The sequence below is a fragment of the Gorilla gorilla genome, chromosome 7 (genome assembly GCF_029281585.2).
Source record: "Gorilla gorilla gorilla isolate KB3781 chromosome 7, NHGRI_mGorGor1-v2.1_pri, whole genome shotgun sequence".
Classification (NCBI taxonomy): domain Eukaryota; kingdom Metazoa; phylum Chordata; class Mammalia; order Primates; family Hominidae; genus Gorilla; species Gorilla gorilla.
Window position 1 is genome coordinate 83646176 of NC_073231.2, and position 24682 is coordinate 83670857.

Sequence of the window (24682 nt, forward strand, 5' to 3'; positions counted from 1 at the left end):
CATTCCTGTGTGTCTAGCCTTGGGGAACAGAATTCACTGCTGGTCCAGCTTCAGGGGGAAGGCACAGGGTTGCACACTCTGGGCCCTGCAGCCTGTGAGATTAGCTTGAATCATGAGGAATGAGCTTGGGAGGGAGATGGGATGACGAGAGGGGAGGCCAATCCCACTCATGGCTGGGTTTAATGCTCTCCTTCCTTCTCACCCCCACTGCCTGTGGTTTCAAAGTTTGTTCTGCATTAAGATGCGTCAATTCTCAACTGTTCCACTGGAATAGAAACACACACTTATTTTATGGTAATAAGGCTCGTTTAAATGAAAGCTGCACATCTAAGAATATGCCACTTATCAATTATTAAAGGTAGAGATAGAAGATACCAGTGTGGAGTAGTGACCATGTTCTGGGCCAGAAAGTCAAGTCCTGAGTTTATTTCTTGTCCTGCCACCAACTCACTCTGACCTCAGACAAGGAGAACAAGGAACCTTCTCTGGGCCCCAGTGCCCCGTCCACAAAGGGACATTGCCTATCAGCCTACACAAGTCTACCAGCTGTTGTGATGGTGAAATGAGAGAATATAGAGAATAGTGCTGCATATGCCATCAATGTTAAACAAAAGGTGGGGGGTACCATTTGAGTATTAAGAGGTTGCTTTAAGAACTGTGATAGAATCTGTGAGGAGCTCCCCAAGAGATCAAAGCCTTGATGGACTATTGGGAGGTTTTGTGGCGTCTCAAGCCTTCTGAGGCTGGCTCAGGGCAGACAAGGGCCCAGCGCCTTCAGAGACTGTGAGGCTGCACAGGTAGGTCCAATCCAGGAGAGCAAGCCGTCCAAACTCCAGGAACTGGCTTTCATGAAAATCTGGAAGAAACCCAACCTGCCACCCATCATACGTAACGAAAGACAAACTCACAACCTGGCTCAATTTTCTCTCTGCAAAATATCCCATCCTGCTGGGGACACCCTAGACACACTTTGGTGTCCTTCCCTTATCTAGATCTGATTGAGCCTTCCCTGGCTTTCCTCCTCATTCGCTGTTTTTGTTTTGTTTTGAGATGGGGTCTCACCTTGTCACCCAGGCTGCAGTGCAGTGGTGCGATCTCAGCTTACTGTGACTTCTTCCTCCCAGGCTCAAGCGATCCTCCCACCTCAGCCTCTGGAGTAGCTGGGACCACAGGCATGTGCCACCATGCCCAGCTAATTTTTGGGGGGGGTATTTTTGGTACAGACAAGATTTCACCGTGTTGCCCAGGCTGGCTGGTATCGAACCCCTGAGGCTCTGCAAGTCACACTATCACTTGAGAGAGTCATGTCCTCTCTGGCCTCCACCAGACTGAGTAACCAGGAGTCCCTCATAAGGTAAACTACTGACAGTGGAGAGCCAGTGCTGTCCCTCAGGTTAGCCAATGTCGCCATCTAGAGGCAATTCAAAAGTCTCTTGCAGCGAGGGGTAACTATTTTTGTAATTCTTGAAATGTCCTTTTTCTTGCCCTTAGAAGTTCAGAATCCCTCTCACCCATGGTGTAGCTTTGGCTGCGTCTGTGACCCCAGGGAAGCCCTCCTCCAAAGTCAGGCTGGCACAGTGCCAAGGCACCAGCACAGCTGCTTCCTGTCGGTTCCAATGCCCCCACCTGTTATATTCAGTCACTACACCAGATCATAAAAAATAAATCTTTTAATTGCTTTGTAATTGGCACAGATGGTATAATTCAAACTCACATTTTTATTTAATAGACTCTGAAATACCACACTGTAGCTCTCACTGAAATAATACAGGAATCATAATGTTTAAGTTTACAAAAGTACATTTGGCAGCAGCATCATGTTTTGAAAGTTACCTGTAAAATCAAAGACTGGGGCTTCAAAAAATAAGAGAAAAAGCCATCTGGAAAATAAAAAACAAGCCATACTGAAGCCATTTGTCATGACTATTAGAGAATGGTGTTTTTGGGTTTTTTGAGGATCTTGCTACTTTATTAATGATCCAGAAGAGTTGCACAATTCTGGCTTGTAAATACAGTGGGGAAGCTGTAACTATGCCTGGAAAGTGCTCCTCAGGACAAGGAATGTCAAAGCCAGGCTTTGTTGAAACCATGTGCCTGAAAAGGCTTTGAAGGAATCTTTCGTTTCTTAGGAGTAATGAGAGTAATGAGATTCACTGGGTTTTGATTTAAAAAATCACCCTAAAGAGGATTATAGTGGAGGAGATAATCATTAAATTCTCGTCACTGTAGGTCCCAGAGGAAAAACGCAAAGTCCTGTCTCTTCAGGATGATGTCAGAAAGGCCCAAGTCCTGCTTATGTTATCCCTTAATTTCAGGGATAAAACAGAGTGGCAGTGACACAAGCTCTCACTACCAAATTAATTTTTTTTTTAAGAGACAGGCTGTCTCTAAAAAAGTTGGGGGGTATTATCTGCATATTAAAAGGTTGCTTTAAGAAATGTGACAGCATCTATGAAGAACTCCCCATGAGATCAAAGCCTTCATGGACTATTGGGATTTTTTTTTTTTTTTTTTAAGGCAGGAGTACAGTGGTGCAATCATAGCTCACTGCAGCCTCAAACTCCTGCGCTCAAGTGATTCTTCCACTCTTCCACTTCAGCCACCATGCCCAGTTAATTTTTAAACTTTTTTGTAGAGACGGGGGGGCTCCTGCTGTTGCTGAGGCTGGTCTTGAACTCCTAGGCTCAGGTGATCCTTCCGCCTCTGTCTCCCAAATTGCTGGGATTACAGGCATGAGTCACCATGCCTGGCCAGCAACAATTTGTGTTTTGAGAATTAACCTGAGCCATTTCCTGAAGCTACCTATACTGCCATTCCACAGTTGGGAATATCTTCACGTATCTACTGGTTAGGGAAGAATCTAGGGGCAGAAATCACCTTATTCCAGAGCAGCAATTTAGACGATGTAGTAGGAGTTTGTAGGGAGATGTTAACCATAAGGAATTTCCTATTAAAATGAGATGAAAAAGGGGAATCCCTCTGAATTCCACGATTATAGGCATCAGTGACCAAATTTTAACCTGGAAAAGGCATTCATGGATCAGTTCATGCTCCTGGGCAGAATTCAATATTGAACATGATTCCTAGCTATTGATTTGGTATCTGTTCTGCAGAAATGTTTGAATTTCTCAAACTCAATCCAAAGCCACTGCCTGAAGCAAGCTTCCTATGTCAGAGACTAAGCACAGATGGTTTCCATCAACACACGTGATCATTAGTGCTCTCCACAGGTCACAGGAGAGCAGGACTGCGCTGGGACACAGGGAATATCGAAATGAAAATCTAGGTTAGTGCATAGTTAGTGCTCTCAGTATTCCCTGGCTCAGTGCTCCTGTGCCACCTCCAGCGGGGCCTTCACGTCTGCTGCGCACTTGTCCAGGGCAGGTTTCTTTGAGTAATCCCGCTCTCCAAAAATCGTGCTTCCTATTCGGACATTTGTAGATCCTACTTCAACCTGTGGGAAAAAAGAGAAGGTATCGAGGACCAGATTTAAAATAATAAAATGGAGCCAGTGCTGAAGCTGTGCCCCCATTCTGGCTCTCAAGAGCCTTCTATGGACGGGGCGCGGTGGCTCACGCCTGTAATCCCAGCATTTTGGGAGGCCGAGGTGGGCAGATCACGAGATCGGGGGTTCGAGACCAGCCTGACCAACATGGAGAAACCCTGTCTCTATTAAAAATACAAAATTAGCCGGGCATAGTGGCGCATGCCTGTAATCCCAGCTACTCGGGAGGCTGAGGCAGGAGAATTGCTTGAACCCAGGAGGCGGAGGTTGCGGTGAGCAGAGGTTGCGCCATTGCACTCCAGCCTGGGCAACAAGAGCGAAACTCCATCTCAAAAAAAAAAAAAAAAAAAAAAAATACAGAGCCTTCTATGAATAATAACACAGCCGAAGATGGCTTCAGGATGATTGTTCTCCTCAGAGGTCAAATTGCCTCTGAGGGCATATACAGGAAACAAGTTGGGTTTCTCTGGATTTCCAGTGGTTGGGGAGTGTGGCTGGCACTCAGCTAGGAGGGGGTCAAGGACATTAGACGTCCAGTGTGGGACGCAGCCGCACGGCACAGCCCACCTACCTCTCCAATGTGCCACGGTCAGGTAGATGAAAAAAATATCCTTATAATTATCTGATCAAATTCCATTTTACTTATCAATGCAATGTATTTTTGCACTGTTTTAAGAAATACAATTTTCCAGGAATGCAAGTTTATATTTTGATTTTTGAAACTTTATCAAGTTATTTGCTATTTCAGAAAATCATGTATTTGCGTTGCCAATCTAGCACACCTGTATCAGTTGATATTTACAGCTGTTAATGTACACATAAGATTGTTGGTGAATCTACACATAAGATTAAGCCTCGGACGGGTGCAGTGGCTCATGCCTGTAATCCCATCACTTTGGGAGGCCTAGGTGGGTGGATTACCTGAGGTCAGGAGTTCGAGACCAGCCTGGCCAATACGGTGAAACCCTGTCTTAACCAAAAATACAAAAATTAGCTGGGCATTGTGGCAGGCGCCTGTAATCCCAGCTACTTGGGAGGCTGAAGCAGGAGAATCGCTTGAACCTGGGAGGTGGAGGTTACAGTGAGCTGAGATCGTGCCACTGCACTCCGGCCTGGGCAATAGAGCGAGACTCAGTCTCCAAAAAAAAAAAAACAAACATGAAGCCTTAGGCTGCTTCATCGTGATTTGCTGTGATACAGCCATGCCCACGCACTTATGTAATGAAATGCCTTTCCAAAAATTATAGCTTAATTTCTTATTTTCCTTTAGACTACACTTATGGAATTATGTTTATAATTTATGAAATTATATTTATAATTAATTTCTTATTTCCTTTAGATTACACTTACAGAATTATATTTTGTTTTAAAAGTTCAGATGTCAGGCTATAATTTCTATACATTTCTTTTCTTTCTTTCTTTTTTTTTTTTTTTTGAGACGGAGTCTCGCTCTGTCGCCAGCCAGGCTGGAGTGCAGTGGCGCGACCTCGGCTCACTGCAATCTCTGCCTCCAGGGTTCAAGAGATTCTCCTGCCTCAGCCTCCTGAGTAGCTGGGATTACAGGCGCGCGCCACCACGCCCAGCTAATTTTTGTATTTTTAGTAGAGACGGGGTTTCACCACGTTGGTCAGGCTGGTCTCGAACTCCTGACCTCGTGATCTGCCCGGCTCGGCCTCCCAAAATGCTGAGATTACAGCCGTGCGCCACCGCACCTGGCTCTTTTCAAAAAAGAAAGGGCATGGGGAATGGGAGATGCTGGAATAGCTGACACTGGGTACCTTACTGCCATCCCAAGGCATTTCCAAGGCTTCTACAGCAAAGGTCTGCTCTTGTGTCAGCCTCTCAGACCCCCTACCCCCACCCCTCGAGGCAGACAGGCCACTGGCAGGACACTCACCGCATGCTGGAAATCCGCGGACATGCCCATGCTCAGCTCAACCTGGTCAGCAGGGATGTTCAGCTTTTTACACAGCTCCTCCCGGAGGGACAATAACAGCTGACAGAAAGAGATGACACCTATTTTACTCCTGCCTTCTCTAACGATGCCCAAAAGTGGCTGAATCTGAACTTCTGTGACAACGGTTATGTATTCCTTATGATTTCAAGGCCTGTCAAAATTGCCAGACGTTACTGAAAGGGTTTTTTGCAAACTATCCCACTTTCGAGAAAACTATTAGTCACTGGAGAGGAAGAAATCTCATATTCTCTAAAGACTATATTTTAGCCAAGTTCAAGTTGAGTTGATAAAGGTTTGTCGGGCTTTGGAAACCTGTTCTTCCCTTTTCCTTCTGAGAAGAGTTCAAAAGAGGGCTAGAACACTCGACAGGCAGTGTCTGGGATGTCTCTGCAATCCCCACTGCAGCCAGCCCTACAATAGCACTCCAGCACCCTGCTTCTTTAGCACACGAGCAATCTCCCCGACCCCCCAGTACCTGGAAGTCTGGATTTGGTCCTTGACTAAGATCATGCCCAAAGCTTCCTATGGTCATCAGCCCCACAAACTCCAGGTTAGGACACTTGGCGTTTATGTGCTCCACGATGGCTATGGTCTCTGAAGGTGGGAGGCCATGTTTACCTTCACGAAAAGAAACAGAAAACAGGTATACTGCAAGGGTAAATGGCCAGAGGAAGGCTCCATTTTCCTCCCTTCCTTACGACAGAAGAGGTGACCCCCAACAAGAGAACCTCTTGGAAGAGCCTCAAGTCCTAAAGAGTAACTTTATACTTGGGGTTTTCTATGTTGCTCTGCTTCTGGTCAGGTTCTAAATTTCTCAAGAAAAGAACTATCAGTTGGATTCTCTTTCCTCCATCTCAGGATTTCAGCTGAAAACAGCTAGGAGACATGGAAAAGAAAAAATCTTGCTTTTTTGGGATACCAGGAAGATTTGCATTGCCAAAATGCCAGATGAACCTGAGAATTACTTTTCTAAATCAAGAATTTTTATAGTTTTATTAATTTAATGGAGTTGCAAAAAATTTAGAATAAAGTACATGTTAAATATTTTTGGCTATATATTAGCAAAGTTTAACTGAACTTTCTAATTAACAACTGGAAGAGAAATCTGCAGCAAGCAATTATTTGTTATACAGTTATAAGAGCTATTGATATTGTCTTGCCCCCATTTATTAGGCGGAGATACTAGTAACATTTACTTCAGTCTTTAAATAGGGCATATTATAGCTAATTATCAAGAAATGATACAATAAAGACTTGACCTATAGTTGATTTCAGATTTCTATTGATAATTGGGATTTAAACCCAGGTAGTCTGACTCTAGGACGTTATCTAGAAAACAGATGCCTCTACTGTGTTCCTGAATACTAAGATTTGGTGAATACTGGTGCTTTGATGGTTGCAATCAAATGCCTGATCTGTATACATTTATTCTTAACGAATAGCTAACAACATGTGTAGGGTTCTGTGCTAACAACGTTGCCTGGATTATCATATTCAGTCCTAACCACACCCTCTGAAGTAAGCATTCTCATGATACCATTGCCAGAAAAGGAAGCTGAAGTACAGAGAGATTAGGTAACTTATCCAAGGTTACAATACTGGAAAGTAGTGTAGCTGAAACCCAAGGTCTGTCTGATTTCAAAGCCCATGCTTCTATTCACACTATGTTACACTGTTAATCCAAGCCCCATAAAGATATTCATTGACTGGTGCTCACTGTAATTTTTTTTTTTTTTTTTTGAGATGGAGTCTAACTCTGTCGCCCAGGCTGGAGTGCAGTGGCACGATCTCGGATCACTGCAATATTCACCTCCTGGGTTCAAGGGATCCTCCTGCCTCAGCATCCCGAGCAGCTGGTGCTATGGGCGCACACCACCATGCCTGGCTAATTTTTGTATGTATGGTAGAGATGAAGTTTCATCATGTTGGCTAGGCTGGTATCGAATTTCTGACCTCAGGTGATCCACCTGCCTCAGCCTTCCCAAGTGCTGGGATTACAGGTGTAAGCCACCGCACCTGGCCCACTCACAGTAATTATCTTCCATTCTCTCCCAATGCAACATCAAGTAATTTTTTTAAGATCTAAGAGTATTTATATACTCTTAGGTCTTAAAAATTTAAAATACTCCTTGTAGGAGTGATGGTGACCTTTGGGGGTTTCCAGATGAAAGACACAATCCCAGGCCGGGTGCAGTGGCTCATGTCTTTAATCTCAGCACTTTGGGAGGCTGAGGTGGGTGGATCACCTGAGGTCAGGAGTTCAAGACCAGCCTGACCAATATGGCGAAACTCCGTCTCTACTAAAAATACAAATATTAGCTGGGCGTGGTAGCGCGTGCCTGTAATCCCAGCTACTCGGGAGGCTGAGGCAGGAGAATCGCTTGAACCCAGGAGGCGGAGGTTGCAGTGAGCTGAGATCGTGCCACTGCACTCCAGCCTGGCGACAGAGTGAGGCTCTGTCTCAAAAAAAAAAAAAAAAAAACAAAAACAAAACGCTGAGCATGGTGGCTCACGCCTGTAATCCCAGCACTTTGGGAGGCCGAGATGGGCGGATCACTTGAGAGGTCATGAGCTCGAGAGCAGTCTGGCCAATATGGTGAAACCCCATCTCTATTACAAATACAAAAATTAGCCAGGTGTGGTGGTGCACGCCTGTAGTCCCAGCTACTTGGGAGGCTGAGGTGGGAGAATTGCTTCAACCCGGGAGGCGGAGGTTGTAGTGAGCCGAGATCGCACCATTGCACTCCAGGCTGGGCGACATAGCAAGACTCCATCTCAAAAAAAAACAAAAATACAAAACGAAGTCACAATCCCCTTCTTGAACTCCCCATCCATTCTTCTTCCCCTAAAATTAAGATATAATGAACCATGATGTAGTAAAGAATGATACATAGACTGCTTTGCATGTCATTATGCTACCTAGATCACACATAAAACAGCCAACTTAGAGGCCTGTGATCCTGTGATTTGTTTCTATAACCTTATCCATCAGACACTTGGGCCCACCCATTCTCCCTAAGCTTCAACTATCCTAAAGGAAGAAAAATCTACAATTCAGGCCTGGTTACTTACTCTCTTCTCCGCTGGTGTTAATCTGGACCATAACCTTTAACCTTTCAGGAGAACCTTTTTTCTGCCAGGAACTGTTCACTTTGTCTGCCAACTTCACAGAATCCACTGTTTCCAGCATGAAGAGATTGGGGACAGCTGTAATGAGACAGAGGCAAAGTAGTATTCCTTATTTGCTCTATTGCAGCAAGTAACATGCAACAAATCTCTGACTTGTTAGAGGAAAAAATATGCCAGGAAAAGAAAAACACAGTTAAATCTCAGTTCCTCTAAGAAGACGTATGTGACAGTTTTACTAGATACAAATTCAAATGTCAGACCATCCCTGGCTGATCAGCAAAGGTAAATAAGGGAAAAGCTGACATACATGATCAGGCAGCATATACATCCATACGCTTCAAGAAGCTGGTAACGGACAGATTCCTAGTAAAAGGCTTGATCTATGTCTCAGTTCAAACTGAGAGAAACAGGTCAGGATGACAATGAAGAAAGGATGACCAGTGGAAGCCAAGATGCTTCCCCAGCATATCACCACATTCTTCAACTTTCTGGGATGAGGGTATTCTTATCCAACAAGGACATCACAATGACCCTAACACTGGCCAGGTGCGGTGGCTCACACTTGTAATCCCAGGTGGGTGGATCACCTGAGGTCAGGAGTTTGACACCAGCCTGGCCAACATGGTGAAACCCCATCTCTACTAAAAAACTGCAGCAATCCACAGGACAGATTATCACAGTTTACATAACTATTCCTCTTGTTAATGGATATTAGATTGTTTCTTATTTTTTATTACAAAAACAAAGCTTGGATATAGAACTTGGTGCTATGTACAAGTATTTCAGATGGGCAGTTTGCAAATATTTTCTCCCATTCTGAGTTGTCTCTTCACTTTGTTGTTTCCTTTGCTCTGAAAGAGCTTGTTTTCTTTTGGAGACAGAGTCTCGCTCTGTCGCCCAGGCTAGAGTGCAGTGGCACAATCTTGGCTCACTGCAACCTCTGCCTCCTGGGTTCAAGCTATTCTTCTGCCTCAGCCTCCCAAGTAGCTGAGATTACAGGCGCCCACCACTACACCTCACTAATTTTTGTATTGTTGGTAGAGATGGGGTTTTGCCATGTTGGCCAGGCTGTTCTTGAACTCCTTACCTCGTGATCTGCTGGCCTTGGCCTCCCAAAGTGCTGGGATTACAGGCGTGAGCCACTGTGCCCAGCCTGCAAGAGCTTTTTAACTCGATGTGATCCCATTTGTCCATTTTTGCTTTGGTTGCCTGTGCTTTTGGAGTATTTACTCAAGCAATCTTTGTCAAGGTCGGGTGCAGTGGCTCACACCTGTAATCCCCACACTTTGGGAGGCTGAGGAGGGCAGATCACCTGAGGCCAGGAGTTCAAGACCAGCCTGTCCAACACAGTGAAACCCTGTCTCTACCAAAAAATAAAAAAATTAGCCAGAGGTGGCTGGGCATTGTGGCTCACGCCTGTAATCCCAGCACTTGGGGAGGCCGAGGTGGTCGAATCACTTGAGGCCAGGAGTTTGAGATCCGTTTGGCCAACATGGTGAAACCCTGTCTCTATTAAAAATACAAAAAAAATTAGCCAGGCCGGGTGGCACATGCCTGTAATCCCAGCTACTCGGGAGGCTGAGGTAGGAGAATTCCTTGAATCTGGGAGGCAGAGGTTGCAGTGAGCCGGGATCACGCCACTGCACTCCAGCCTGGGTGACAGAGCAAGACTAGAAAGACTAAAAAAGAAAGAAATATACATATATGTATTTGGCTTCAAGTGATCCTCCCACCTTGGCCTCCCAAAGTGTTGGGATTACTGGTGTGAGTCACTGCATCTGGCCTCAAGAAGCCTTTATGGAAATGAATTGAGCTGTGAGGTTGAATGAGTATAATGGATCATCCAGAAGGGAAAATGGCACTAAAACAACAGTTCTGTTAGGCTTTCCTGCCCCTTCTATGCCTGCTGGCTCCTTCCCCGCTCCCTCCTCCCATCACCTTTATGTATTTCTAACACGGCCGGGTGCAGTGGCTCACACCTGCGATCCCAGCACCTTGGGAGGCTGAGGTGGGTGGATCACCTGAGGTCAGGAATTCGAGACCAGCCTGGCCAACATGGTGAAACCCCATGGCAAAAATACAAAAATTAGCCAGCATGGTGGGGCGTGCCTGTAATCCCAGCTACTTGGGAGGCTGAGGCAGGAGAATCGCTTGAACCCAGGAGGTGGAGGTTGCAGTGAGCCGAGATCATGCCACTGCATTCCAGTCTGGGTGCAGAGTGAGACCCTGTCTCAAAACAAACAAACAAACAAACAAAATTTGTCCAGACTAATGTCTTGGAGAGTTTCCCCAATGTTTTCTTTTAGTAGTTTCACGTGTTGGATTTAGATTTAAGTCTTTAATCTATTTTGATTTGATTTTTGTACATGGTGAGAGATAGGAGTCTAGTTTTATTCTTCTGCATATGGATATCCAGTTTTCCCAGCAGCATTTATTGAAGAGATTGTCCTTTTCCCAATGTATGTTCTTGGCACTTCTGTTAAAAATAAGTTCTCTGTAGATGTACGAATTTATTTCTGAGTTCTCTATTCTGTTCCATTGGTCTATGTGTCTGTTTTTATGCTAGTTTTGGTTACTATAGCTCTACAGTATAATTTGAAGTCAGGTAATGTGATTCCTCCAGCTTTGTTCTTTTTGCTCAGGATGGCTTTGGCTATTATGGGTCTTTTGTGGTTCCATATAAATTTCAGGATTGTGTTTTTCTATTTCTGTGAAGAATGTCACTAGTATTCTGATAGGGACTGCACTGAATCTGTAGATTGCTTTGGGCAATAAGGACATTTTGACAATACTGATTTTTCCAATTCATGAGCATGGAATATCTTTCCATTTTTTCATGTCCTCTTCAAATTCTTGCATCAGTGTTTTATAGTTTTCATTGTAGAAATCTTTCACTTCTTTGGTGAAGTTTATTCTTAGGTATTTCATTTGTAGCTATTGTAAATGGGATTACTTTCCTGATTTCTTTTCCAGATCATTCACTGTTGGCATATAGAAATGCTACTGATTTTTGTATATTTATTTTGTATCCTGCAATGTTACTGAAGTTGTTTTTCAGTTATAATAGTTTTTTGGTGGAATCTTTATGTTTTTCCAAGACTCTACGGTTTTAGAATCTCCTGGTAAGACGAAGGAGTACTCATTTACTCACTCCCTCAAAACACTGGATCTTAGCAGTCTTTTTGATTTTTTACAAATCTGATTAGTGATTTTGTATTTCTCTGAGGATGAATATTTTTCATTTGATTACTGGCCTTTTGTATTTTTACCCCTTATAAATTGCCCCAGTTTTTGCCTATTTTTTTCCCTATAGATTAAACAAAAAGATTTGTAGCTCTTTATGTATTCTGGATATTAACCTCTTCCCTTTTCAAAAATATTATTTTTCTTCCACTCTGTGCCTCCCTTTTGCTTTGACATGCAGAAAGCTTTAATTTTTGTGTGATCAAATCTGCTAGTTGTTCTTTTAAAATTTATTATAATTATTAATATTATTATTATTAGATAAGGTCTCCTCTGTCATCCAGGCTGGAGTGCAGTGGCACAATCACAGCTCACTGCAGGCTTAACCTCTTGGACTCAGGTGATTGTCCTACCTCAGCCTCCCAGGTAGCTGGGACCACAGACACACACCAGTACGCCTAGCTAATTTTTTGTATTTTTAGTGGAGACAGGGTTTTGCCATGTTACCCAGGCTGGTCTTAAACTCTTGGGCTCAAGTGATCCACCTGCCTTGGCCTCCCAAAGTGCTAGATTTACAGGTGTGAGCCACTGTGCCTGGCCTAGTTGTTTTTTTTATGGTTTCCAGATTTTATGTCTTGCTTAGAAAAGCCCAAGAAAATAAAAATATTTTCCTGCATTTTATTCTAATACTTTTATAGCTTTTATTTTCAAGTTAGATTATTTAATCTAGCTGGAATTTACAACTCAATAATGAAAAGACAACTCAATTTAAAAAACATGCAGAGGACTGACTAGATATTTTTCCAAAGAAGACATAAAAATGGCCAATAAGCCCATGAAGAGATGCTCAACATCATTCGTTATTAATGAAAATCAAAACCACCTGGCGCGGTGACTCACGCCTGTAATCCCAGCACTTTGGGAGGCCAAGGCAGGCGGATCATGAGGTCTGGAGTTTGAGACCAGCCTAGCCAAGATGGTGACACTGCATCTCTACTAAAAATACAAAAACATTAGCTGGGCGTGGTGGCGGGCGCCTGTAGTCCCAGCTACTCGGGAGGCTGAGGCAGAAGAATTGCTTGAATCTGGGAAGCGGAGGTTGCAGAAAGCTGAGATCGCACCACTGCACTCCAGCCTGGGCAACAGAGTGAGACTCCGTCTCAAAAAAAAAAAAAAAAAGAAAAAAGAAAATCAAAACTATAAGGAGATACCATTTCACATTTTTTGAGTCCAATATATCTCCTTTGTTGACTTATAAGCTATAACTCTTTATTGTGTTATTTTATTGGTTGCTTTGGGGTTTAACTTACAACAGTCCACCTTCAAGGTGTGTTAACACTACTTCACACAGTTTAAGAACTTTACAATAGTGTACTTCTGTTTATCCCCTTCTGTTATTGTTGTCATGCATTTTGCTTTTACATAGTTATAAATCCCATAACACAGTTATTTTGTTTATATGACATATAATAAGATTAATAGAGACCCAGCCTTCAAGTAGGATTTATCCTAGGACTGCAGGGTTGGTTTAACATTTGAAAATCAATAGGCCGGGCATGGTGGCTCACGCCTGCAATCCTAGCACTTTGGGAGGCTGAGGCAGGTGGATCACAAGGTCAGGAGTTCGAGACCAGCCTGGCCAATATGATGAAACCTTGTCTCTACTAAAAACGTAAAAAATTAGCCAGGTGTGGTGGCATGTGCCTGTAATCCTAGCTACTCGGAAGGCTGAGGCAGGAGAATCGCTTGAACTCGGGCGGTGGAGGTTGCAGTGAGCCGGGATCACGCCACTACACTCCAGCCTGGGTGACAGAGTGAGACTCCATCTCAAAAAAAAAAAAAAAAAAAATCAATAAATGTGATTCAACATGTTAACAAACTAAAAAACCATATGATCACTTTGATACATTAAATGCATCTGACAAAATTCAGCATCTATTCTTGATAAAATCTCTCAGCAAACTAAAATTAGAAGGGAAATTCCTCCTTATGTGCCCACTCTCAGCACTTCTATTCATAAAGAAGTAAATAGGGAAATATACAAAGAAGTAAACTGTCTTTACTCATAGATGACATGATTATTTATGTGGAAAATTCAATGGAATCTACAAAAAAGCAACTAGAACATAAGTAATTTTAGCAAGGTTGCAGGATACAAGATCAACATACAAAAATCAAGTATATTTCTATATACAGGTAGAGTATCCCTTATATGAAATGTTTGGGACCAGAAATGTTTCCATTTCAGATTTGGGATTTTTTCAGATTTTGAAATATTTGCATATACTTAACCAGTTGAGCATCTCTAATCTGAAAATCTGAAATCCAAAATCTTTTTGAGAGAGGGCAGTGGTACAATCACGGCTCACTGCAGCCTCGACCTCCCAGGCTCAAGCAATCCTTCCACCTCAGCCTCCTGAGTAGTTGGGACTACAGCTTCGAGCCATCATATCTGACTAATTTTATTATTTTTTGTAGAGACGGGGTTTTGACACGTTGCTCAGGCTGGTCTTGAACTCCTAGGCTCAAATGATCCTCCTGCCTTGACTTCCCAAAGTGCTGGGCTTACAAGCATAAGCAACTGCCTCTGGCCCAATTAACATTTCTTTTCTTTCTTTTTTTTTTTTGAGACGGAGTCTTGCTATCCCCCAGGCTGGAGTCCAGTGGCACGATCTCGGCTCACTGCAAGCTCCATCTCCCGGGTTCACGCCATTCTCCTGCCTCAGCCTCCTGAGTAGCTGGGACTACAGGTGCCTGCCACCACGCCCGGCTAATTTTTTGTATTTTTAGCAGAGACGGGGTTTCTCTGTGTCAGCCAGGATGGTCTTGATCTCCTGACCTCGTGATCGACCCGCCACGGCCTCCCAAAGTGCTGGGATTACAGGCGTAAGCCACCGCGCCCGGCCTTTTTTTTTGTTTTGTTTTGAGACAAGGTATTATTCTGTCACCCATGCTGGAGTGCAGTGGTGAGATCTCGGCTCACTGCAGCCTCAACCTCCTGGGCTCAAGTGATCCTGTCACCTTGGCCTTCCAAGTAGCTGGGACCACAGGTGTGTGCCAGCACACCCAGCTAATTGTTTGGTACTATTTGTAGAGACAGGGTCTCACCATGTTGCCCAGGCTGGTCTCGAACTCTTGGGCTCAAAAGATCTGCTTGCCTCAGCCTCCCAAAGTGCTGGGATTATAGGCATGAACTGTCATGCCTGGCTCCAATGAGCATTTCTTTTAAGTGTCATGTCAGTGCTTAAAAGTTTCAGACTTTGGAGCATTTTGATTTTCAGAAATTTGAAATTGGGATGCTTATAACCTGTACTAGCAAAAATCAGAAGTTGAAATAGAAAAATACATTTACAATAGCATAAAAAATATAAAAACTTTGGAATAAATCTGAGAAAAGATGTGGAAAATCTATACAATGAAAACTATAAAATATTACTGAGAGAAATTAAAGATATAAATAAGTACTAAGGTATACCTTGTTAATGTGTTAAGAGAGTCAATATTTTTATGTGTCAAAATGTTCCCCAGTTAATCTAAGATACAATACAAACCAGCAGGCTTTTCTTTTATTCTTGTAGAAATTGAAAAGCTGGTTTATATGGAAATGTAGAAGACCCACAATAGCTAAAATAACTTTGAAAAAGAACAAAGTTGGAGGTTAACAGTACCTGATTTCAATAATTATTATAAAGCTCCAGTAAATCAAAGTAGCAAGCTACTGGTATAAAGGTAGACAAATACATCACTCACTAACAGAGGAGATCACTACCAACAGATAGTCCAGAAATACATCAAAGGATATCTGATTTTTGACAAAAATGCAAAGGCAGTGCTATGGAAAAAGGATAGCCTTTCTAACAGTTCTGGAACAACTGGATATTCATGTGCAAAGAAATGAACTTGGATCCATATCTTGTACCATATACAAAAATTAACTCAAAATGGATCATGAACCCTAATAAGACCTAAGACCATAAAGCTGCCAGAAGAAAACATAGGAGAAAATCTTTGTGACTTTAAGATAGGGAAAGATTTCTTAGACACGATGGCAAAAGCACATTCTTTAAAAACAAAACAAAACAAAAAACCCACAACTGATAAACTGGGCTTATTCCAATTAAAAAGTTTCACTTTTCAAAAGACAAGCCATAGACTGAGGAAAAATACGTGCAAAGCACTTATCTGATAAAGAACTCATATCTGGAATATGTAAAGAACTCTCTTGTCTCAACAGTAAGAAAATAATCCCATTAGAAAATGGGCAAAAGACTTTTAATAGATACTTCACCAAAGAAGATAAACAGATGGCAAACATGAAAAGTTCAACATTACTAGGCATTAGGGAAATGAAAGGACACTACCATATACCTATTAGAATGGCTAAAATTGGGGTGGATGCGGTGACTCACACCTGTAATCCCAGCACTTTGGGAGGCTGAGGCGGGCAGATTGCCTGAGCTCAGGAGTTCGAGACCAGCCTGGGCAACACAGTGAAACCCCATCTCTACTAAAATACAAAAAAATTAGCCGGGTGTGGTGGTGTGTGCCTGTAATCCCAGCTACTTGGGAGGCTGAGGCAGGAGAATCACTTGAACCTGGGAGGCGGAGGTTGCAGTGAGCCGAGATTGCACCATTGCACTCCAGCCTGGGCGACAGAGTGAGACTCCATCTCAAAAAGAAAAAAAAAAAAAAATGGCTACAATTTTAAAAGACTGACCATACTAAGTGTTGGCAAGGATGTGGAGGAACTTGAACACTGCAGGTGGAAATGTAAAATGGCACAACTACTTTGGAAAAGTTTGGTAGTTTCTTAAAAAGTTAAACATACATAATGGGTACAGAGTTTGTTCTGCAAGATGAAAAGAATTCTGTGGATATATGATGGTGATGGTCACACAACAATGTGACTACAAAATGCCACTGAACTGTATGCTTAAAAACGATAAAGACAGGCTGGGTGTAGCGGCTCACGCCTGTAATCCCAGCACTTTGGGAGGCTGAGGCTGGCGGATCACGAGGTCAGGAGATTGAGACCACCCTGGCTAACACGGTGAAACCCCGTCTCTACTAAAAATACAAAAAACTAGCCGGGTGTCGTGGCAGGAGCCTGTAGTCCCAGCTACTCGGGAGGCTGAGGCAGGAGAATGGCGTGAACCCAGGAGGTGGAGCTTGCAGTGAGCCGAGATCACGCCACTGCACTCCAGCTTGGGCGACAGAGTGAGACTCCGTCTCAAAAAAAAACAATTAAAAATAAATAAATAAATAAATAAAAGATCAAGACAGTAAATTTTATGTTTGTTTTATTGCAGTTATAAAAAGTTAAACATAACACTTAACTTGTGATTCAGCCATTCTATTCCTACATATTTATTCCAAGAAAAAGGGAAATATATCCATACAAAGGCTCGTACACAAATATTCATGGCAACTTATTTGCAACAGTCAAAAATCAGAAGCAACCCAACATTCACCAACAGGTGAATGGATAAACAAATTGTAATATACAATGGAATACTACTGAATGATAAAAAGAATTGAACCTTTGATACAGGTATGAACATGATGAATCACTACACTGAATGAAAGAAGTCAGACAAAAAGAGAGTACATACTTCATGATTCCCTTTGGATAAAACTCTAAAAAATGTAAACTCACGTACATTAACAGTGACAAAAGCAGGTAAGTGGTTCTTGAGGAAGAGAAGTGGGACAGGTAAGAGAGGGATTACCAAGGGACAGGAGGAAACTTTTGGGGGTGATAGATATGCTCACTGTTTGTTGTGATGGTTTCACAGGTGCAAACATACATCAATACTCATCGAATTCTATACTTTAAATATGTGCAATGTATTGTAAGTCAATTACCCCCCTAATAAAGCTGTTACAAAATATATACAGGTTATTTAAATTTTTATACCTTAAGGGAAATAAGTTCAGTTACTCAAGATCTCCATGTCTTTCTTAATTTTATTTTACCATGATTCTTGTTCTTTTTTTTTTTTTTTTTTTTTGAGACGAAGTCTTGCTCTGTTACCTAGTCTGGAGTGCAGTGGCGTGATCTTGGATCACTGCAACCTCTGCCTCCCGGGTTCATGCGATTCTCCTGCGTCAGCCTCCTGTGTAGCTGGGACTTGACAGGCATGCAACACCACGCCCAGCTATTTTTTTGCATTTTTAATAGAGTTGGGGTTTCACCATGTTGGCCAGGCTGGTCTTGAACTCCTGACCTCAGGTGATCTGCCTGCCTCGGCCTCCCATGGTGCTGGGATTATAGGTGTCAGCCACCGCGCCTGGCCTACTTTACTATAATTCTTAATTTTACTTTACTATACTTACTTTACTGTATTGTATTTTATTTACTGTAGCCTTTTATTTAAAGGAAAAAGAACAGAAATGTCTCTTTTGCTAGTTAAAAAAATTTGTGGGCTACAATTCTTTATAATTTTTCTGAAAGACCACCAAATAATAATAAACATGAGGTTGGGTAGGTTTCCAAGTATATGTAACCCAGAAAATGGTGAATTCATTCTGTTCTTGGCATGATGTTTTCTCTTTTTATTAAGAACTCAGACTTTCCTAAAGAAATTCCAAAAACAAATGGTGAATTGGGGCTATTCTAAAAGTTGCTCTCTCTTCCACAAAGGGTAGTAGAAGCAATACAATGACAACAATTTTGTTTTCATATTTAATTTTATCTTACCCATCAATTTGTTGACATTTTGTTTCTGTAGGTGGCCAATGAAGTGCCATTTGATCTCAGGACACAAAGACAGAATCTGAGGGGAAAAAGGTAACCATGTGTAACTCAGATTTTATAGAGGCCTTGCTGGCTCAAACACCTCGTGCACTCCCTGTCACCTTTCACATCCACTCTCTGTTCCTTAAATGTAATAGACTATCACGATCTTCACCCGGCCTCCTAATGAGGTAAAAGTATAGAGAAAAATCTAAGGCTTCTGTTCTGTTTTCCTTCCTTGTTCCCTTCAATTCCCTCCATCTTTCAGATATTGCCCATCTGGGATGAACTGATTTAAGCTTTCAAATCTTGAAAAGATCCAAGATTACAGCAAGCTCCTGAAACCACCATTTCCAAACAGCCACCAAGGAGAAAATGACAGTCTGAACAAAGAGAAAAATCTAGCTGAGAATTACTTGGGGCTCAAGGTGGAAGCTGACATTTCTATCCCTGGCCCAATCTAAAGTCAACCACCCTAAAACTGCTGTACAACTCAACCACCAGGATGGGTCTAATTTTCAACTAAAGAGCCAAGATTTAGATACAAATTAAAGAATTCAGCTATCTACTTACTTTGGGATTTGATGCTTTTTCTAGCAGTTCCTGAACCTAAAAGGTCAAAACAGAACAAGTCAGAAGCCTGGCAATCATGATGCTTCCAAAGGGCTTCAGGAAAGGGCTCTTACGTAGTTCTCGCCAAAAGTGCGCTGCCCATGTCCATAGGCCTCGATCACCATGTCTGCAGGTTTAGTTTTGCTGACCGCCACTAGCCGGGGCTGGATGGCTGGGAGATCCTGCCAAGAGGGAAAGAGCCATATGAGTGAATGTTTGGGAACAGTACCCCAATGAATCCCATAGGATAGATCCTGTAGGATACACAGGCATTGATCTCAACTTGGCATTAGGTAAGATCCATTTTTTCAACACTGTAGGTAGATCAATATCAAATAGTGGTGATCATGATCAAATGTTTTTTAGGCGCATGGTATCTCAATCTATGCATCAATGTTAGTGATGTCAATATTTAGCAGAAGAAATGTCTCTCTCAGGAGAGCCGGGCAAGTTAAAGCAGTATTTCCTGTAAGTGTGGTCTTTGACCAACTGCATCGGCATCACCTGGGTGAGAATTTCCTTTTTTTTTGAGACAGAGTTTCACTCTTGTTGCCCAGGCTGGAGTGCAATGGTGCCGTCTCGGCTCACCGCAACCTCTGCCTCCTGGGTTCAAGTGATCAAGCAATTCTCCTGCCTCAGCCTCCTGAGTAGCTGGGATTACAGGCATGCATCACCATGCCTGACTAATTCTGTATTTTTAGTAGAGACAGGGTTTCCCCATGTTGGTCAGGCTGGTCTTGAACTCCCGACCTCAGGTGATCTGCCCGCCTCGGCCTCCCAAAGTGCTGGGATTACATGCATGAGCCACTGTGCCCAGCGGAGAATTTCCTTTTTAACAATCTCTCCAGATGACTCTAAGACATACTAATGTTAGAGGCTTAAGAATCACTTCATTAATAGAAGGCTGCACTCTAAGTAAAAGAGAGGTCACTTCTGGCTTCTGAAACCCAAACGTTAGCAGTTTGGTGACTCATTCTAGTCCTGGTGTATCATTACACCATAATAACACTGCCCCATTTACTCTAAAAGTGGCCCACTTAGGTAACTAAGTAATTGATTGTTCAATCTGTGAATTAAGAACCAGTGGCATGGCCAGGTGAGCCACATGCCTGTAATCCCTGCACTTTGGGAGGCCGAGGTGGGTGGATCACCTGAAGTTAGGAGTTCGAGACCAGCCTGGCCAAAAGGTGAAACCCCATCTCTATTAAAATACTAAAACTTAGCCAGGTGTGGTGGTGGGCATCTGTAATCCGAGCTACTTGGGAAGCTAAGGCAGGAGAATTGCTTGAATCCGGGAGGCGGAGGTTGCAGTGAGCTGAGGCTGTGCCATTGCACTCCAGCCTGGGTGACAGAGTGAGACTCCGTCTCAAAATAAAACAAAAAACAACAGTCTGGCCAACATAATGAAACCCTGTCTCTACTAAAAATACACAAAAAATTAGCCAGGTGTGGTGGTGTGTGCCTGTAATCCCAGCTACTCAGGAGGCTGAGGCAGGAGAACTGTGTGAACCCGGGAGGTGGAGGTTGCGGTGAGCCAAGATCGTGCCACTGCACTCCAGCCTGGGCGACAGAACGAGACTCCGTCTCAAACAAAACAAAACAAAACAAAACAACGAAAAAAAAAAAAAAAAAAAAGAAAGAAAGAAAAGAACCAGTGGCAGAATTAAGGCTGCGACACAAAAAATTCTGGATTCAGGATCAGACCTATGTGACATCCTCTCACGACCACTATACAAAGAGCAGGGGTTCTATGCGTTCTGCTGCCACCCAATCCACATAGAAACAGTAAGAGAAGAGATTCATTTATCCTTGCACGATTCAGTCTTCTTGTATCCATCATCCCCTGAAGTTTTCACAGAATCACAGTGTTCTCAAGGACGTGACGGAGTCAGATCAATTAGAAAAATGTCTCCTCTTCCTTCCTTCCACAGCGATGCGTAACCAGCCTCGTTTGAGTCCAAGTCGTGACTACTGGGAGTATGCTGATGACTGACGCTTTCCAGAGAGTTACCCGAACAGGCAGCCCATCTGCCTGAGAGTTTCCCTGACAGAACCTCCAAGGTGATGTTTATTAGGGGAAGCCCTAGATTTTTCTTGGAGAATCACCGAGAATCACAGAATATTAACATCAGAAGAGATCTCAGAGCTTTCAGAGCTGAGGGCCGGAATAGTTACCTGACTTGTTCAAGGTAACGTCTAAGGAATAGTCAAGGAAAGACTATAATACAGGTCTTGTCTTCAGCCAGCATAAATGCTCGATCAGAGAAACCTGTGACCTCTCTGTTAAGGTCCGTCTCATTCCACACCATTCAGCTTAAACTTGCACTGAGGTGGGCAGATTTTGATTCTTGGTCTAATCAAAGTCCAAGAGGATGTAATATATATATACACAAAAGACGAAAGCTCCCCTTAACCGGCTTGGGATTGGACTGCTCCCTCCTGCCCCATAAACAAGTGCCGCTCTGATGCCAGCGAAGTCCGGCCAGTCCACCCTCACCTCGGCCTCCGGGCGGCACTGGCATTTCTTGGGCACTTAGCAGGTGAGACGCTGCCACACACGCGATCTCGGGCGTCTCTGGCCTCCGCGGGGTGCTCTTGTACCCCCGTCTCCCCTTACCGTCCGTGGGCACAGGCCTGGCCCCCCTCGCATCCGCCAAGGCTATCGACCCCGAAACGACGCGGTGCGCAAGTGGCCACGACACCTGGGCACTAAGTCATTTTCCCGAGGTAGCGGTACCCTCTGCTCCAACGAAGCCAATCTCCAGAAAACCTAACAGACTCAAGGTAAGGAGGCTGGGGAAACCCTTCGCTAGCCTTTCGGTGGCCCTAGGCGGCCGACCGGTCCCGCCTCTCTGGGAGACCCCTCTGCGTCACCGTGACGACCCATTCCCACGCAGGTGTCCCTCTTCCCAAGGCGGCCGCCCACCGTCCCCACGCAGCCTCCTTCCTCACCCGCGGCCGCCGCGCCACAGCCTGCTGCACGCGCTCGTTCACCGCCCGCAATGCGCACCCGACTCCCAGCTCGGCCGACATGCTGCCAGCTCTCCACATCCCCCGGGGACCGACGCCGAGCCCCAGGCCCCCGGCAGCCCGCGGCTCACACCATCTTCCGGTTCCGCCCAGCTTGCGCCGTGTGAACCAATCATTGCTCACCATTGAGTCGTCTCACCCAATCAACACCTGGGCAGCGCGGAGGCCCGCCCCCAGGCGGCGGCCATCTTGGGAAGGTCACCCGCGAACCTGGAAATGGAGCCTAGGGGCTGAGGTTTTGCGCGCCTGGTTCCAAGGGCCACTCCCCGTGTGTTCTCCTCTTTCCTGCGCCTCAGCCGCTGCCGTCCCCCCCACCCCCAAGGGACTTTTGTGAGGCAAAAACGCATCCTATACTCGGGGGATCCTGTTCCCTTTCAAAACGCCTTTCCAGGCTTGCCCGTTCCCGGCTTTCTGGGCGCGGGGACCAGAATTAGAAGCCACTGGGGCGGGAGCCAGGGCTTTTCTCTGTCAGATGGTTCTTGCGAGGAACCCCTAAGCGATACGAAAGGAAACTCTTCTTTCTTCTTTTCCCTAAAGACACGGCGTGATTCAAACGTATCGTGATTTTTGTCATCTTTCAGACCACTGCTGTCCAAGAGAAATATAACGCCATCCAACTGTGTAATTTGGAAGTTTCTCATAGGCACATAGTTTAAAAATTTTAATGATATACTTTAATCCAATATATCCAAAGTAAGATTTCAACATGCAATCAATAGAAAAACTAAATGCGATATTTTAATTCCTTTGAAAATCGTATGTTTCTGAAACCCGGTGTAGTGTTGACTTGCATATGCCTCAATTCGTGCCATCCCTATTTCGAGAGGTTAGCGGCCACCTGCGGCCAGTGCTGTCTCATCAGGGGACACAGGCAGCATGATTATTACTATTATTATTATTGAGACAGTCTCGCTCTGTCACCCAGGCTGGAGTGCGGTGGCCCGATCTGGGCTCACTGCAACTTCCACCTCCCGGGTTCAAGCGATTCTCCTGCCTCAGCCTCCCCAGTAGCTGGGACTGCAGGTGCGAGCCACCACGCCCAGCCCACAGGCAGCTTTAGATGGTCTAGCAGGAGCTCAGCACATTCAGTTAGATTCTTTTTTTGAGATGGGGTCTCACTATGTTGCCCAGATTATCTGGGACTCCTGGGCCCAAGCAATCCTCCCACCTCCGCCTCACAGAATAGCTGGGACTACAAACGGGCACCACAACGCCCTGAGTTTGATTCTTGAGTCCCCTTCTGTGGGCAATATGGTTATAAACTTGATGAGGAGCCAGGCCATACAAAGAATAACACAGAATGCTACATAGTCAGGTGATGAAATTGTAGGTGCTATGGGCAAGGAGAAGGAGATCAATTTTGTTAAGGAAAGCACTCTTGGCTGCAATTTCTGTTGAAAGTTTCTCAAACATTAATTCAACTTAATGAAGTGGGATGCTATTATATTAGAGAAATGGCTAATGTTTGTTCTTCAGGTGGTCTTGTCTTGAGGTGATGGGGTTTATTAGAGCTTTCCAGAAAGAAGGGGCAATATTCTTACTCTCTCCTCTCACAGTTTTTCCCCAGACTCCCAGGAACAGAGATGGAATTTCACATCTTCTGCTCTGGGAAAATCACATTAGGCAGAACCTCAGATCCTTAAAGTAAGGGACTTCTTTTTGGGAAGTCTCTGGTCATTTACCCTGGTACACATTAACTGGGTTATCTGCAAACTAGGACTGCCAACATTAGGAGTAATTGTGTTCAGATAAAATGTCTCTAGACTTGATACATCTGTACTCCAACCAAAATGATAAAAAAATTTAAAATGACCAGAATGGCTCTTTGTGGTGTGAGCATAATAGATGCTTGCTGTAGAGACACAGGTGGGAAGGAGTGAGCCAGCAGTGAGTGATGGGAAGGACAGAGGGGATCATGGTGATGGGATGTGTAGAGGAAGGATTGGGTGAGATGAAACACTTCAAATAATGTGCTATTTGGAAAACATTTTAAAACCATAAATACCTCACAGATCTAGGGAATGTATAATCCAGGTGTTGGGTCACTATGACAACAAGTAGTTGTAGCTTCATTTACTAGATTGGGCCTCTATTCTTTTTTGTGTTTTTTGAGACAAAGTCTTGCTCTGTCACTCAAGCTGGAGTGCAGTGACGCGATCTCGGCTCACTGCAACCTCTGCCTCCTGGGTGCAAGTGATTCTCCTGCCTGAGCCCCCCGAGTAGCTGGGACTACAGGCGTGCACCACCACGCCCGCCTAATTTTTGTATTTTTAGTACAGATGGGGTTTCACTATGTTAGCCAGGTTGGTCTCGAACTCCTGACCTTGTCATCCACCCGCCTCGGCCTCCCAAAGTGCTGGGATTACAGTCGTGGGCCACCGTGCCCAGCCAAGGACCTCTATTCTTTGAACTACAAGGCAAGGTCATCCTCCCACCCCCTTATCCATTCAGTGAACATTTATTGAGGCGTTACTCTGTAAAGAACCCTGAGAGAGACCAGGCTGAGTAAGACAGGCTTTACTGCTGATTT

At 44.1% G+C, this 24682-nt stretch overlaps 1 protein-coding gene and 1 long non-coding RNA gene across 4 annotated transcripts; one reads left to right on the top strand and one right to left on the bottom strand.

The window, feature by feature from the left end:
* Positions 1-1652: 1652 nt before the first annotated feature.
* Positions 1653-22287, bottom strand: PLPBP (pyridoxal phosphate binding protein). Of its 3 annotated transcripts, none has more exons than XM_004046887.5 (8): positions 22075-22227; positions 19197-19304; positions 19084-19119; positions 18475-18550; positions 8535-8669; positions 5938-6080; positions 5403-5501; positions 1653-3454 (listed from the first exon to the last, which is right to left on the bottom strand). In XM_004046887.5, the coding sequence occupies exons 1-8, from the start codon at positions 22171-22173 to the stop codon at positions 3323-3325; spliced, it is 828 nt and encodes a 275-aa protein (XP_004046935.4). In that variant the 5' UTR covers positions 22174-22227; the 3' UTR covers positions 1653-3322. The 3 variants fall into 3 exon arrangements, with proteins under 3 accessions (XP_004046935.4, XP_063565423.1, XP_030869818.1); XM_063709353.1 differs by lacking the exon at positions 22075-22227 and adding an exon at positions 20827-21075; XM_031013958.3 differs by lacking the exons at positions 1653-3454; positions 5403-5501; positions 5938-6080; positions 8535-8669 and adding an exon at positions 17057-18350 and having other exon boundaries at positions 22075-22287.
* Positions 18505-23947, top strand: LOC129524199 (uncharacterized). The gene is made up of 3 exons (XR_008667917.2): positions 18505-18564; positions 21054-21906; positions 22020-23947. It is a non-coding gene; the product is annotated as an uncharacterized lncRNA (long non-coding RNA).
* The last annotated feature ends 735 nt before the right edge of the window (positions 23948-24682 follow it).